General features: G+C 40.6%; 1 protein-coding gene and 1 long non-coding RNA gene across 3 annotated transcripts in view; both read right to left on the reverse strand.

Annotated features, from left to right (window-relative positions):
• Positions 1–10,356: 10,356 nt before the first annotated feature.
• Positions 10,357–17,423, reverse strand: part of PDE1C (phosphodiesterase 1C) — a 355,641-nt gene continuing 348,574 nt past the window's right edge. Inside the window, exon 19 of one of the 2 annotated variants that reach the window (XM_060247618.1) lies at positions 10,357–10,633. In XM_060247618.1, the coding sequence (XP_060103601.1) occupies positions 10,464–10,633 (170 nt within the window). In that variant the 3' untranslated portion in view covers positions 10,357–10,463. The remainder of the gene's footprint in view (positions 10,634–17,423) is intronic. The other variant, XM_060247620.1, reaches the window with a different exon arrangement.
• On the reverse strand, positions 13,218–16,526 carry LOC132577868 (uncharacterized). The gene is made up of 2 exons (XR_009555857.1): positions 16,003–16,526; positions 13,218–13,497 (listed from the first exon to the last, which is right to left on the reverse strand). It is a non-coding gene; the product is annotated as an uncharacterized LOC132577868 (long non-coding RNA).

The following is a 17,423-nucleotide window of genomic DNA, read 5'->3' on the forward strand; positions in this document are numbered from 1 at the left end:
TCTGACACAAAGTCCCCAAGCATCTTGGACTGGTGGAAATTGCCTGGTGGAGGAAATTCCCTTTGCTAGTGGAATCTAACCCAGCATTTAAGATGGTGGATGGTGCTTCAAACTAATGCAAGGAGAGGCAATTTGTAGTGGAGCAAATGATATTCTTGTGGCAAGCAGTCCCGCCAGACAACAGCTCGTGAATATTAGCAATCTCTAAGTCAATCTTTCCCTCTCAATCAGGTTTTGATTTTAGATTTTTTTTAAAATAAAACACAGATTTTGTTATCTGTTAGGAATAATTCTGTGATAAGGTAAACAAGAATGTGTTGGTTCTTTTATAATTTTTACTGGACACAGGATTGTTGGGTTGGGTTTTTGTTTTTTTTACAAACACACAATTACTGCCAATTAATATTCCTCTGTATACCTTCGACCCACTCTCCTCTGCTCTTCAGAGTGAACATTGTTCTTTTAAATGCCTCCTTGTCAAAACTGGATAACTGATCTCCTACGACAATGAAATAGGCTTGAATATTAATTAGTCTATGACTTGATACACTTGGATATCAGATTTGGATCTGATCCAAACTCAGGCCAAACATCAAAACACACACAAAAAATATAGAGTGGCCTTATCCATAGCCTATTTATATCCTTTACTATAAATCCACTTCCCTCAGACCCTCCCCCCACCTGACTTTCCAATATCACTTGCTCCACTGTTTCTCCAGGTTTCTGCCAGTAGCATGCAGCCCTTTCCATCATCAGGATGTGTTGCAAAATTTATCCCATTGAAACTGACCTTTTACTTCACTTGCAGACATGGCATTGCTATCAATGTTCTATCGCTACAGTCTCATCCTCTTGTATGCTTTAACCTGGGTTCATTTGAGTCAGCCAGATTTTTGTCAATTGCCTGTATGATATGCTTTTTGTTTGCGTGAATTATGTGTAGAATGTTCTAGTTAATGCATGATGATCACTTGGGAGTACAGAAATGTGTGAAAACACAATTCAGGCTCAGCTAACAGAAATATTTATTTTCAGATATCAACTACCAATGTGCAATACATTGGGATCGAATATAAATGTTTCCTGTCACTTAAACTTAAGGGTTGCACCTTTATCTTAATAGAGAAGGCCACCCTACTGGCTATTTGAAAAGAGGGTATACCATTTTGTAACTGCTGTTATTGCAAAATGAATCAAACCCACAGTTATTACTCCAAGTATTTCATTTATAGTCTAACATGTGTTCATTAACTTCATTTGTATGAGCGATTTGGTTGCATTTTCTTCATTATCCAATGTGGATTTAATGTGGCACTCAGAATTAGAATTTGATGAGCATAATCCATCTTGAAAACTTTTAAATTATGAACTGTAGTGCCATCTGTAACGAACCTGCCTAAAAACAAAGAGTCCGTAGCTGGCCTAGTACCATATGCTATATAAGGAGATGGTAGAGTATGACGTGTTTGGGAAGGTGATTCTTTTAAATTGGAGCCTAATGTAAGGTAAGCATAAACAATTTTTTTTTTGTAAAAAAAACCTTTTTTACATTGCTTTTTCAGTCCATGTTTAGTGTCCCTTTCAAAATATTCGTTTGTTTTCCTGGCATAGGTCTGGTCTTTCACTGATGCATCATGTTAGAGAGAAACAAGATATTATAGTGATGACAGTATTGGACTAAGATCTAGAAGATCTGAGTTCAAGTCCCCACACTGCCAGAGAAGCCATCTAGGTGACCAGGGGTAGTTACAGTCTCTCTGCCTAATTTACCTCACAGGCTGGTTGTGAGCACAGCACTGGAGAAGAGAGCACCATGTGCATCTCCCAGTGAGAAAGGCTAAACTCCTGGATATCATCAGGATATTTTGTTCCCATATGGCATATTCTGTTTTATTTGCTATCATTGATTTGAAGTGTTCCTATGTAATGGTATCACGCTGGATGGCATACACAAGAACATGAGAAAAGCCCACTTGAATTTAGAATTAGTCCATCTTGAGTAACATCCTGCTTTCAACCTATCATTCCATTGGCTATATATTATCTTGGCTGTATGAATCCATGTGCTCTGGTTCATGTAGGCTATAAGTAGCCGTGAGGACTGGTGGCAACTGTCAGCTCCTAAGGGCCTATAATTTGGAATAGCTGAACAGAAACAGCCTATATAATTTCAAATGGGATAGTGTTTAGGTTTGAAAACAGAAAAAAGGTAAAGGTAATCCCCTGTGCAAGCACCAAGTCACTACTGACCCATGGGGTGACATTACATCACAACATTTTCTTGGCAGACTTTTTACAGGGTGGTTTGCCATTGCCTTCCCCAGTCATCTACACTTTACCACCAGCTGGGTACTCATTTTACCGACCTCAGAAGGATGGAAGGCTGAGTCATCCTCAAGCTGGCTAACTGAACCCAGCTTCCGCCGGGATTGAAAGGTCACAAGCAGAGCTCGGGCTGCTGTACTGCAGCTTACCACTGTGCACCACAGGGCTCCTGTTTGAAAACAGAAAGTCACTAAATGAAGGATTCTCTCACTTCAAAAAGGAAAATGTGAAACAAAATAAAACAAAGTCAATTGGGGTGTAGTCTTATTTTTTCCTTAGATATGTATATATTTTTAGATCTGATTTACCATTGGTATAGTTAGCTTTATAACGGAGAGTTTGCAATTAACCTTAACTGGTTTCCATGCTGAAGTGTCCAAATCCACATCCAATTCTGGAACTGATTTTTTTTTTAAATAATGGCAGGAATATCTGTATGCAAGTTAATATTTGCAGGTTCATAACGTTTAAAAAATGGGATGGAAGCAAGAAAGCAGATTCTGGAATGCTGGTTATATGGCACAGCAGGAACTGAAAGGACCAAGCTGAATGGAATGGATGGGGGTTGTATGGTTTGAAATCCTACCAAAAAAAAAAAATCTTTTCTGATTTTTAAAATGCATGTATACTAGAAATGGTATGTATGTTTTTAAGTTTAACCTTGTAATAGTAAGGATTACTGGTATGACTCCAAAACTTAATGAGATTTTCAGAATTTGGAAAAGTCATTAGATTTCACAGCAGGAAATATGATCTTGATCATATGGGTCTCTAGACCTCGAGTCTGTGAAGTGTACTTACAGTATAGTATAGTTTGTAAACAAATGCCACAAGTAATTTAAAGTAGAGCATTTGAGATACAGAGTTTCTACTAATTAGTTTTGCCTTGTCAAGTAGGTACATTCACACACCAAATAATGCACTTTGCAACTGGATTTTTACTGTGTAAGAATAGCAAAATCCACTTGCAAACAGTCGCCATGTGAAAGACCCCAATGAATATTCTCAAGACAGCCTTTCAGTTCTTCTTTACTTTGCTCTTGTTCCATACATATTTTGGTTTCTGTGCTATAAGGAGGCAATTTCAAGAAAGACACCAGCAAATGCTGATAGAGAATTATACAGTAATAGTGTTTGCATTATGGCTGGAATTACAGTGACCAAGATAGTTAATCCAGTTCCACAAAAAAAATTGCATGTACTTTATAATAAATGTATTGAATTTAGTATATTTGCTTGTTATTCTTGTGCAGTGTCTCAGTAGGAAAAAATTAGACAATCAGCAGATCATTAAAAGACCACCTATTTGCTAGCGAGAAGAGGAGGAGGAGGAGGAACTGAAGAAATTGGATTTATATCCTGCCCTATACTCTGAATCTCAAAGTCTCAGAGCGGTCATAATTTCCTCTACCTTCCCCCCCCCCCCACACACACACAAGAGACACCCTGTGAGGTAGGTGGGGCTGAGAGAGCTTTTTACAGCAGCTGCCCTTTCAAAGACAACTCCTACCAGAATAGGCTTGCCAATCCCCAGGTCCCAGCGGAGGTTCTTCCACTTTTCCAGGCTACTTCCTGCCCCCAGTCAGCTGGCCGGCGGGGGGAAGCCCCGCCCCAGAGGACCGTGTGCCTTTCTCCCTCCGGAGGCTTCAGTCTCTGATTGAAAGGCTTCCTCTTGGGATGGTGTGTCTGTGTTACTTTGAAGAAGTTGGCAGCAACTCATGAGTAGAGAGGCCAATCCCTTGCTTCAGTCGCCAGAAACGGGGGGGGGGGGAGGGAAACGTCTGCTGAGCACTTCATTATTCCCTATGTGGAGATCGATTCTCATAGGGTATAATGGGGAATTGATCTGGATGTTTCAGGGGCTCTGGGGGAGCTGTGTTTTGAGGTAGAGGCACCAAAGTTTCAGTATAGTATCTAGTGCCTCTCCCCAAAGCACCCCCCAAGTTTCAAAACTATTGGACCAGGGTGTCCACTTCTATGAGCCTCAAAAGAAGGTGCCCCTATCCTTCATTATTTCCTACGGAAGGAAGACATTTTAAAAGGTGTGCTGTCCCTTTAAATGTGATGGCCAGAACTCCCTTGGAGTGCAATTATGCTTGTCACATCCTTGTTCCTGGCTCCACCCCCAAAGTCTCCTGGCTCCACCTCCAAAGTCTTCAGATATTTCTTGAATTGGACTTGGCAACCCTATATCAGAGCTATGGCTGACCCAAAGCCATTCCAGCAGTTCAAGTGGAGGAGTAGGGAATAAGAACAAGAATAAGAATAAGAACAAGCTTTGATAGTTGTGCAGACCTGCTGTTTAAATGGGTTCTCCCAGATAAGTCCGCACACTTAACCACTACACCAAACTGGCTCTGAACTGATGTTAACAGAAGTACAGATGAACCTAGCTCAACTCAATAGAAGTGATTTGAATGTAATGATATGCTGTCTCGGTATCTCCACTTCAGACCAGAGTTCTTGTGCTCTATCTGGCAAGCTGCAGGTTTGAGCTCAGCACAGAGGAAGAAGGTGGATTTGGTGGGACCTTTGAAGGTTTTAAGGGAAGGGTCAGAGAATACAGCATTATGCCTAGGATGTGCACTTCAAAAATTATACTTTTAATTCTTTATTGGAAAATCAAGAAGGGCGTGATTACTGTTTTCCTTAAATATCAGGAGTATGGCTATAATGTCAGAAAGCTGTGTTGGAAATATTTCCATTTTAATTAACATTGGTAAAATATCAGTACTCCCCAAACTGAGTGAAAAATAATATTGATACCCTTTCCAAAATAATCAAAGGTGCCTGCCCTGCAAGCAGTAGCGGCAGGAAGGGGAAGGAGAAGCTCCTTAGATCAGCCCCTTTAAAGGGTAACTGCTTCAATGAGTGGCAGACCTGATTTCTGGATTCCACAGGCCATATCTACCGGAAATAATTGAAACAATGGTCTTTTTGGCTGACTACTACCACAAATGGTGGCTTATCCAGAGCCCAAGAAAAATAGAATGCTCCTGCTTCCATCTCCATAACAATCTTGCCAACCATGAAATGAATGTCTACCTTAATGGCACCCGACTTACACACAACCATACACCTAAGTACCTTGGCATTACCCTGGACAGGACCTTGAGCTGTAAACACCATCTTAGCAGTGTTGCAGCAAAAATGTGCATGTGAAACAACATTCTCCAAGCATTATGTGGTACAATTTGGTGTGCGTCTGCTACAATACTCAGCTTTGGGGCTGGTATATAGTACTGTAGAATATGGTGCTTCAATGTGGCTCAACAGCCCCCATGTACACAAATTTGATGTCCAGCTCAACACAACAATGAGAACGACCAACAGATGTATTAAACCCACTTCAACCTATTGCCTAACCATGTTGTGCCACGTTGCTCCCCCTACATCTCTGAAGACACGATGCTCTTATTCATGAACATAGAAAGATCATGGAAAACAGAGAGCTGCCCATCCACACAGACATGGTTCATGCAGGCCTATCCAGACTAAGATCCCCACACCCAGCAATAAGATCTGCACAAATCCTGAAAAATTTTGTTCTAGGGAATGAATGTTTGCAAACACGGATGCATCAGTTCCACCTGATATCCATAATCTGATAAACACCAACAAGAGACCCATAGGATTTGACTTGCCATGTAAAGTATGAAAGGCAGCTAATAGAATAAGAACAAGCTTTGATAGTTGTGCAGACCTGCTGTTTAAATGGGGCAAAGTACCAGGACCTGAATGTGATTCTGGTGCAGCTCACTAAACTATTTTCTGTCACAGGAATGTGAGCATTGTGCTTTCCAGGGAGATGCGATGGAGCTCTTTGAATTCTCCCCAGCAGTGAATGAGTGGATTCAAAATTTAGATATTAGTATTTGGGGGGATTGCCCAATCAGTGTGCATACCCATTGTATTGACTTGATTACATTTTATATGATTATATGCTTCCTGAATATAACTCTGCCATACAATAAGTAAATAAATAATGGTCTTTTAGATTTGAAAGGGCCAGCATGCTGCCTGCAGAACAGCTGAAAGGCCTCCTGACGTCATTCTAGATATTTCCAATATTAGGAGTGAAACATCATAAGATAATACCAAGAGTGCCTTTTGCAGTTTTGGATATTGTTAATCTGATGCCAGAAATATCAGGCATTTTATTGGGTCAGCATTATCCAATTCTGCGCCCCTATTTGGAAATATAAATCTCTGGGATTATCTTTGCCTTGTCCGGTATAACAGATCTCAGGGTAGCAGGGCTGGGAGAAATTCTTAAGACCTGGGGATTTCCTGCTGTCATCTGGACTATAGAATGCTGGGCTGGATGGACCGAGGGTCTGACTCACCATAAAGCTGTTTTACTCCTTCAGCAGACTGTTCTTCTTTCCTGTGGCCTGTCAGTTCTGGAGGAGGCTGAAGGGTCAGGTGGCACTCACCACCTGGCTTTATTACTTACCGTAGGAAGGGGCCAGGTGATCTTCTCTGTGTCATTTCCTTAGAACTCTCCACTTGTTTCTTGGGTGTGTCTGATGCATCATTTTTGCAATGCTGCTGCAACTTACCCTGACTTAAATGAGTGTGGATCAATGAAGTAGAATATGAAGTTACAAGCACAGAGTTACGAGTACAGAGAAATGAGTCATTTTTAACAAAAAAAAATCTCAAAATGTGGTGTTTCTATATAAATTTTGGGTCTTGTTGCTGGGCTTCTTTATTGATAGAAACTGTAATTTAAAAATCGACTGATTCTGTAGAATTTGAGCTCTTCTGTCATATTCCAAAGAAGAACAGCAGACAACAGGACTGTGCACACAGAGGACTGGATTCAACCATTTTTCTGCTGTCGAAAAAATGAAAGGGGCTGGGTTTCATGGGTCCTGAGGGTACAAACTACTATTTCCTTCAGCTTTTCCTAATGAACACCAGATGGCAGCATTGCATCAAGAAACTGAATGGCTTCTCACAGAACATGGCTGCAGAAGAGTAAATTGTTTCCCTATATTTTAGGGAATTCCCTGTTGCTTTACTAAGGCAGAATATACACGTTGTTATTTGGAATACCTATAAAATAAGGAGATGGTTGACCAATTCCACACGCATACCATAAAGTGTTCCATTTCACCAGCTTTCTGCTTTCTATGAAAAGCAGATCGAGAGCAAGGAAAGAGCTGAAAAGTACTTCAAGTATTAAATGTGAATCTGACCTCCAGGGGGGGAAAGAAGTCTTCACACATGCACACAGACATATACCCAAGACATATTTGGAAGAATATATCATTGTATTTCTTACAGTTTTTCATGCACATTATCTAATGGCACTTCACAAGCAACTTGTTGCAAAATAGTTCTCTTGCTTTTTAATTATAAAATTCTGACAGATAAATTGCACTCTCCTCCAGCGACTAATACGCCTCCAGTAAAAGAAACTACAATGATGAAGGGGAATCAGAAATTATTCAGCAGGAGAGTTGGGGTGGGAATTTCAAGGCAGAATTGTTCCACAGAAAAGACTATCATGTCAGTGCATTGTAGCTAAGGCTATGTTGTATAGCAGTCACAGTGTCAGACTCAGTCTGGGGAGACCCAAATTCAAGTCTTTACTCAGTCATGAAGCTCCTTGGATGATTGGGCTAGGCCCACTTTCTCAGCCTAACATACATCACAAGTTTGTTGTGAGGATAAAATGGAAAAGGGGGATTATGTTTATTCTTCCTTGAAGGGATGGGTAGGGTAGCCAGCCTCCAGGTGGGGTCTGGAGTTCTCCCACTTTTACAACTGATCTCCAGCTGGCAGAAGTCAGCTCCCCAGGAGAAAAGGGCTGCTTTGAAGGGTGGACTGCCTTGCTGAGGCTCTCCCCTCTCCCCAAACCTTGCCCTCTCCTGGATCCACCCCCAAAGTCTCCTGGTATTTCCCAACACAGACTTGGCAACTTCAGGGATGGGATAAAAATAAAGTTGTGCAGTGGTTCCACTGATGGATTAGATTGTGGAAAGCCCAGGTCTGAACTCACATTCTGCCACAGAAGCTGCCTGGGTGGCCTTGGGCTAGTCAGACTTACTGATCCTAACGTACCTCATAAAGTTGTGGTGATGGGGGGTGGGGAGGAAATCAAGGAGAGGAAGACAGTGGGCCCACACTGGGGAGCAAAGCTAGGTATAAATAAAATAGAGTTACCTGATATCCTCTTTTTAGAAAACATGGCCTTTGGAGGGGGGTGTCTATCTTGCTTGGGTTCTTTGAAAAAAAGGATGAAAATGTTCTCTTTTGGGATTGGAAGGTTAGGAATGTTCCTAGTTCCTTAAATGGTAGAGGTATTAAAAATGAGATTTGTCATAGTGATCGCTTTATTCAGTCAGGAAATGTGTCCTCTTTTCCTTTACTTTTCCTTCTTACCGTCTTCTTACTGTACAGCAAACCCTCATCCCATGGCAGGAGTACCTGAGAAAATGTGGTAACCCTAAAATGAAAAGTAATATCCTTCTGGGATCCATTACTATCATAGTCTGTTGTTTCAAACAAAAGTCGCACATTTTCTAGTGAAACCTTCCGACAACTAATTTGACTGATGAATTTAAAACTGGAAGAAGAAGAGTTCACTTCTCTTTCCATTTCCATTTTTTGTGGTGTTAGCTGTCCTACCTTTACTTTATTAAAATTCCAGCCTTTTCTGAATCAGGCCAGCAGTCCTGTAACATCTGTACTACCTCCCAAGACACAGGTTATAGTCATCCTATAGGAATGTATTCGCTGTATGTGGTGCAGTTAATTGTACAAGGAGAAATTACCATTTCATTCTAGGCTTCATTCTCTGTATAAATTCCTCTAAATTTTGCTCCTAAACTGAAATTTTTGTAAGAGATCAAAGAAAAACATCACAAAGCAAAGTAATTAACATACAGGAGAATCAGATGTGGTCATGAATTCTTTTCCACTTAGTACAGAAACATTCTATTAATGCCCTCAGGAGTAATATTTTTATTTATTCATTTATTTTACTTCATTTATACCCTGCCTTTCTTCCCAATGGGGAATAATGGTCTAATGACATAAGAGCTCCAACAGATCAGACTGGTGGTCCATCTAGTTCAGCAACCTATATCATACAGCCAGGTTACTTGGGAGGGCAATGAACAGGAGACATAGAGACCAAGGCCTTTCCCTGGTTGCTTCCTAGCATTGAGTATTCCAAAATTAACTGTGTATGAGTGTGAAGGCTCCAACTGGCCCAGAGATGCAAACACCCCGTTTGACTCAAGGTTACCTTTTGCCCTCTATGTACGTGGCAGCGGCCTACCTTACTCAGGCCATAAACCTCTCAGTAAAACAGGATTCTGTTACCCTCTGCCAACAGGTGATGGGCAATCAAAACTGACTATACCCGTGTTAGAGGAGTGATCAGAACCCTCAAGTAGATCACAAAACCTCTGCTTTGCTGGGTTGTGAGCCTCTATAGAGCTCTCTCTTGTTTTTTTTTTTAAGGACCTCCTGCTAGCATCAACATTTTCTTCCTCTCTTCACATACACACCAAAAGAAGCAACGGAATGGTGAGGCTAGGTCATTGAGTGATGGAGAGGCTCTATGGCTTGTTGGATCTTGGCTTGTTTCTCATTGTGGTACACCTCTTGGTGCTCAGCTTGTATTTACTGTTCCTGGGTATCTTGGTCTGCTGTCCATGGTCCTAGTCTGGACATCAGTCAAATCATAACTCTGCCCCCTTCTTCTTGTCACATGACCTCTTCTCACAGTCTTGCAACTTAGTGGGTCCTGTGTTGATACCAGGGGGTTAAAAGTTGCTCCTGCATGTACAAATGGTTATGACTGTGATGTGTTGAGTGATCTGCAAACAGAAATGGTTGCTCTGTAGACAATATATTGCCCCTTGCAGATTGATTTTGTTTGCATGATTTGTGAGTTTGAACATTTTCATCCAGTTCGTCTTTGGTGGGCCAGGGTGAATGCATCTACAGAGAATCTTGCCACTGATTTTCATTATCTATATTATATACTTGCCTTTTGGATTATTTCACAATTTGTTTAAAGTTCAAAGCATTTTAAAGTATTTCTTAAAAACACCTTCTTCCCAAATGTCTTCCCTCAATGACTGGAAAGATGGAGGAAAGCAGAACTTTCATCTCTATTTTCTATTCCAGTTTTGCGAAATATTTTGAATTTTCTTCATTTTTCCTCTCTGATCAAGCAGCTTATATCTCACCATGTATTCATCAGTTTTCTTGTGGAAAGGTGGGAAGGTGGTGTTTGAGAGGCTGTTGGGTTTCCTTGAACTGCGTATCTCAGGCTTGATGGCTAGAAGGGAAGATCAAAAATGAGTCAGGAGGAATAATCTATCTAAGCTCTTGGTCTGTATTTACCCAGTAACCCACAACACACTTATGAGTTACTCTCCCCACTTTCATTTCAACAAGCACACGGAGCATGAAAGAAACATTTCCGTTATTTGTAAAAATGTTATACATAGCTTATAATGAGAATGTGGTTCAGGCAAGACACCTTGCACTTCTGAGATCTGATATAGAATACTCATATCTTTCCTTTCATGACTGTATGTAGAAGGACAAGCAAAATTTGCAAACAAAATGATTAAAAAGGTGTCCATAAATAGTGGTTTGTCTCAAATTACATGTTGCAACCAAGCGGATACTATTATAAGCCCTAAACCCAATTTCCATTGTTCTCAAAGTTTTAATTGGATCCCTTGGAGAGAGATGGATGGTTGGTGGGAGAGATACGGTTTATTTCCTCTCCCCGTTTTGTGCTTGGATAGACTGGACTGGGAGATTATGACCCAGGTTCTTCTAAGATCTGTGCTACAAAGCCTAGTCAAGCGTTAATAGGGATTAAAGGGCACAAGTGGCAAAGTAGTGAAGCTCCAAGATGATTTGGGGAAGACTTTGGCGGAAATAGCACGCAGAAGAAATATAACAGAGTTGGCTACTGCTGGGGAATGTTCCTATGCCGTTTTTGGAAAGAACAGCTACAGAGGCTGTATTATAACTGGTGAGAGACTTGGCAGCTTTCTGGCTTTTGAAAGCACTTAGTGCCATCTTTTGCAGTGATCATGTGCATCCCAGATTTTCTGGGTTGGACCCAACCAAGTTTTCTGCAGATGAAAATGGAAGGGCAACAAAGAGGCTATGTGGTGTAGAATGGAGGGAAACTGGAGAGGGACTCCCAGAAAAAGCTGGTTGGATCCAACCCTTCAAGTTATAGAATCCAGTGCTTTTAGTTGTCAGAGTAGCTTAGCGCCTTTACAAGTTTTTTCTCCCACCAAGAAAACTAATTGCATTTTATGATGTTATCATATAAAGTTGTGTGTAGACAACCATTGCTTATTTACATTACATGCACATTTACTATTAACTGAAAGTATAGCCATTTTAAAGCCACTGTGAAAGCTGAAATCATTGAGTATGGTAAAGTGTGTGAGGGATCACTTTATGGTCACAGAGTGAAAACACAAATACCAATCATGTTCCCAAAGTTCTTAATTGCCTGTTTCAGAATACAAATAACCAGGGCTTTTTTGTAACAGGAACTCCTTTGCATATTAGGCCACATATGTGAAGAGGTGCTCTTGCCCTGGTCTAGTTGGTAACCTGTAACCTTTGTACTATGAACCATTGTTCACTGAACAGTTCTCTTGCCCTATGGTAACCTCTTTCTCTCCCAGCTATGCCTGCTATCTATTGCACTCTGTCTTGTGACCATTGTGTACCCACCATCACCCTGTGCTAGACATTTCAAGATCAGGGAGTCTGGTTCACAGAGATCAGCTTGCTCCTGCATCCAAGGGGATGCATGGAAAAGAACTTTGGAGGGAGGGAACACTTTTTAGCATCTAATGCTTGAATGTTTCAATGGTCATCTTTAAGGTATATGTAAGCCCACCAAAGTCAGTTTTAGCAACGCTTGTCTAGCCTGTCATGTCTATCTCTTAATAAACTGATCTCTTGCATCTGCTCGAGTCGTTTAATGGGGAAGAACTTACAGGAGTTGACAACATATCCCTGATGTAGCCAATCCTCCAAGAGCTCACAGGGCTCTTAGTACAGCTTCAGGAGGATTGGCTACATCAGGGGTGTGTGGGCTAATATGCAAAGGAGTTCCTGCTACAAAAAAAAGCCCTGGATCACAGTACTTAGCGCACAGCTGCCTGTAAAATTCAGCAGGAAATCTTACTAATTGATATGAATTTTGACAATTTAGAATCTTAACCCCCTTGCCCTGGTTGCACAACTTGAAATTTTTAACCTATGTACCTTTGAAAGACTTACAAAATTTCAAGAACTATCTCTCTTTTTCTGTACAATTTTATTATTTTATAAGCATTGTTGGCACATGACCTGTGCTGTATAATAAATTGAAACTGAAATCAGTTTGCCAGGATGACTGAATGTCATGGCCACAGCAAACTGGAGGTAGTTTTAGCCCCACATAATTTGAATATAATTTCTACATAACAGTTTGATGGGTCAGTGAATAGTCGTGCTGTCTTACCTCATTGGTCCATGGTTAAAAAACAATAAGAAAGGGTAGTGTGGGTGTCCTACATCAATTTTGGGTCATCTGAATGCTGTAGTGATACTCTTATGAAGGCTGTGTGCGCATATTCATAGCTGCCAAATCAGACCTCCAACTATGCTTATAGCATCTGCTTGCATGTGGGATGCACATCTAGCTAGGTTTATGCACAAAAGCCTAGCTCACGCACCTGCCTAGCTTAAAATGCCTAATTTCAGAGAAACATGGGCAGTCAGATCAAACACCAATCCCACAAATACTTTAAATATTATGCAAGTATCATTGCTGTTCATGCAAACATATGGAAGAAAATCTCCATTTCACAAACACGTTCATATGAAAATACATATTTGTGTGGCAGAACTTTATTAAAGAAAGCAACACAGTACAGCTGGCTGCATAAATTCCATTCAGACAGTCTCTGCATGTAAGTTTTGAAGATAGAGTGAGCATGGTGGACAGAACTAAATTCGGAGTGATACCAGGGACTAGAATTTTAAAAACAAAGGAGAGAAAAAGAAGAAAAACCCCAGTAAAATAATTTGTTTTTTGGAAAGAAAATATGTTTTTTTAAAAATTGATTCCTGATGGTAGATATTCATTGTTGCTGGTTTTTGAGTTCAGATAATCTAAAAGAGGGTGGAAAAGAGAGAAATATTAATGAAAGAACAGACATTTTTTGCTAATATACAAGAGAGAACACGTATTTATACTTCACGCATGCAGTTATTTTGACTGCACAAGGATGACTTTGTCCTGTTTTAGTTATGGAAAGATGTTTGAGGTTTTAATTTAGTGCTCTCTTCTTACTAGCTCTATTCTGTCATTTTTCTGTGGCTCAACATCAGATTTCATAGTAGTTAGATGTGCAGTCAGTGTGGTGTCATGGTTAGCATGTTGGACAAGGACCTGGGACATCATTCTTTGGGTGGCCATGGGCCACTCTCTCTCTCTCTCTAGAAAGCCAGTTTGGTGTAGTGGTTAAGTGCGTGGACTCTTATCTGGGAGAACCGGGTTTGATTCCTCACTCCTCCACTTGCAGCTGCTGGAATGGCCTTGGGTCAGCCATAGCTCTGGCAGAGGTTGTCCTTGAAAGGGCAGCTGCTGTGAGAGTCCTCTCAGCCCCACCCACCTCACAGGGTGTCTGTTGTGAGGGAGGAAGATAAAGGAGATTGTAAGTCGCTCTGAGTCTCTGATTCAGAGAGAAGGGTGGGGTATAAATCTGCAATTCTTCTTCTTCTCTCTCAGCCTAGCCAGCCTCATTGGGATATTGTTGTGAAGAGAAAATGAAGAAGAAGGAACAATGCCGCAAATCACTTTAGGTGCCCTTGGGAAGAAATGCAGGGTGTAAATATCTAAAATAAATAATTATACCCTGCATTCTTTGACAAAGGTGAGGTGCCTAGTTTGCCTTAACTCAAGTTAATGGCAACTTAGGGCATATTCACATGTTAATGGAGCTTTTGACGAGGTTTTTGATCACAGGTCATTCTGGCAACATCTGCTATTACCAGATTTCCCACGTTTACAGATCCAATTGAATATCCACTTTTGCACATGAACCTTCATTTTCGCTCCATGTTTAGTTTTCTCATGCCAACTTAAAATGTGCAAGTTCTCAGTCTCATTTATGTGTAAATAAATCTGCATTTTATGTATATTATACATATGAATGATACACATTGTAATATAAATACCAAATTACAAATTGCACAAAAACACGTTCAGCAAACAAATGAATCATCAGTTCAATGCAAGCCATTCACAGTGACAGCATATGGAAGAAGGGAATGTTTCTTCATCCCTAAATTCAGTAGGATGGAATTACAAGAAAAGAGAGGAAATTTCTTCCTATATGAATGCTGCCAAGTGGGCTGTGAGCAATATAAAACACATTTCACTCTCTCCATCCATGTGATGTTCTATAAACATTACTTGTAGGTAGTGAAATCTAGCCTCATGGAATCGGTTCCCAAGTTATCCTGGATTGGGTTTGAGATCCAATTTCAGGGGCCAAAGGTATAGTCAGACTGTAGGTTGGATTCAGCCAGCTTTTCTGGTGGTGAAAATGGGCAGAGGGACCTCTTTCAACCAAGAAGGCACTCACAGGATTTAATTTAACAAAACCCATCTGGAACAGAGGTTGTTGTAAGAAGGAAAATTTGGGGAGAACAAACAAAAAAACCTATCTGGGTCCAATCCTGTGCATTTGCATACTTCATGTTCTATCACTTGCTTCATATCACTCTAAGCTCAACACAGGATGCTGGATTAGACAGAGACATGTAATTTGACCAAGACAAAAAAATTGTGGACATGGCAGATCTGGAGTCTGAGTCACAATCCCTCATAATCTTTCCCCAACCAATTAGTTCTCCATCACCAAATTTTCTGTAATTCATTTCCCAGGTGCCTTGATAAAGTTAATGCCCTCTTCTACTTCTCTGCTCAAAAAGGAAGAGAAAAAAAAGAACTCTTCAGCATTTATGTCTATGAAGATGGCTAGCCTTCCTTCCCTACTGTCCCATTCACAGCCACCCTACATTTGAGCAGAATGACACCAATATCCCACTCACCTTACGCCGCTCTCACATTCGCCTTCTCAGTGCTGCTTCCTTCCAATTTCACACTATCTGCCCCGGGGCTGCAGCAAGTGTTGGCGTTTTTGTGCAGCAAACAGAAAATGGTTTTTAGTGGTTTCTGTTTGCTGCACAAAAACACCAATGCTTGCTGCAACCCCAGGGCAGATGGTGTGAAATTGGAAGGAAGCCGTGCTGAGAAGATGAACATGATAGTGGCATAAGGTGAGTTCAAAATCAGTCCGATTCTTTGGCCAAGCCTGCTAAGAGTGCCACATTAAAGTGGACTATGGTGTGCCACAAGGCCTTGGTTGGCTCCCAGCCATCAGTGTCATGGAAGCTGACTGCCATTATCTCCTGTGCCTGTTTCACTGCCATGCAGGCCAACAGCTCAGAGGCTTCACTTGGACCTGCACGGCAGTTACACAGGCTCTGGAGCCAATGGGTGTAACTTGCTTTAACTGGCCCGGTTTTTGAGTCTCTGTTCCGTAATAGTTCTAATCCCAGATCATTTTCTACATGTCAGCAGGGATTACATGTGGATCGAATACTGACCTGAACATTTTGTGCAGGAAGCGCATGCTTTTCTTAAAAATGCCTCCAAGCAATTGGGCTGGTGTGTTGAAGCAGCAATGCTCTGCTGAAGAAGCTTAGTCTTCTGAAAGAAGTTCATATAAAAAGAGCATCAGTCAATCATAGTAGAAATGCATAAAGAGTAGCAACACTAAAATGAAGCAGAAAACACCTACATCTAATACTACAAGATGCACTAGGCAACAGCGGCTAGAGGAAGTCAGCATTTGGCTATTGTATGCTATTGACTGTACAGTACCTGAGGTTAGGAATTGCTTCAGGAATATGACATATGAAAGGTCTTCTAAAGGTGGCACCTTGATCAGGCACCAGAGTTTTTATGTTCAGTCATTGTCCACATGTATCAGATGACATAGTGTGGGATGCTTTGAGGTGTCAGAGAAAAAAAATCCAAGAATCGTTAAGGCTCACTGGATTGTCTGGAAAAAAACATTGGCTGAACCTTGTGTTACTTTAGCAAATGAGACTGTGTCCCATCATATTTGTAATAACAGAACTCAACTATGACCAGGAAGAGTATCAAAGGATGCAGTGGTGTTTAACCCAAGAATCGTGTCCCTTGGGTCTTTAGTCTAGAAAGATTGAAGGCCACTGTATTAGGGAATGAATACATTGTTTAATTATTGTTGTTATTACAGTTGATTTGCTTCCAACTGATTTGGCAAAGTCACAACAGAAGTGTATAATTTTCTTGGATGTTCATTCTACAGTGAAGCTTAGGCATTTATGGCATATATTTTCTTTACAGGTCTTACAGGAAGGCATCCTTTTAATAAAAGTAGCGTTAATAAACCTGTTACATTACAACATTTTTTACCGTTTCTCGGTATTGAATATATAAGCTGCGTTCTGACAAAAGTAAAGCTAAATTGTTCCACTGGTTTCAATGGGACTTAGTCACAATTTGTTTTTTGTTGTATCATAGCCACAGAACAGACTTACAGCTAAAAATAAGTTGTGTACATTTCAGTGTGTGATTAAATTTTGACCCAGGACTGGAGTGAGCCAATTTGGGATTGGTTTAGATATGTTTAAAGAACAAACTCAATGAAAAGTTAACATTTCATCTATATGATAGTAGAATTCAAGATAGAAAATAAAACATTTTTTTTTAAAAAGTACACACAAAATAAAATCATTCTGAAAAGAACATGACAGACAGACAGGCAGGCAGACAGACAGCTAGACGGATAGACAGACGGACGGATGGATGGATGGATGATAGCAGAGAATGCTAAAAACCTGGAAGGGATGACATTGTACACAATGCAATAACTTATTATTCTACAGAAGAGTATTATGCCATCAGGGACTGTGATCACACACACTAAATAATGCACCTTCAATCCACTTTCAATGCACTTCCCAACTGGATTTTATTG

This window comes from Heteronotia binoei, chromosome 10, assembly GCF_032191835.1.
Source record: "Heteronotia binoei isolate CCM8104 ecotype False Entrance Well chromosome 10, APGP_CSIRO_Hbin_v1, whole genome shotgun sequence".
In the NCBI taxonomy this organism is placed as follows: Eukaryota; Metazoa; Chordata; class Lepidosauria; order Squamata; family Gekkonidae; genus Heteronotia; species Heteronotia binoei.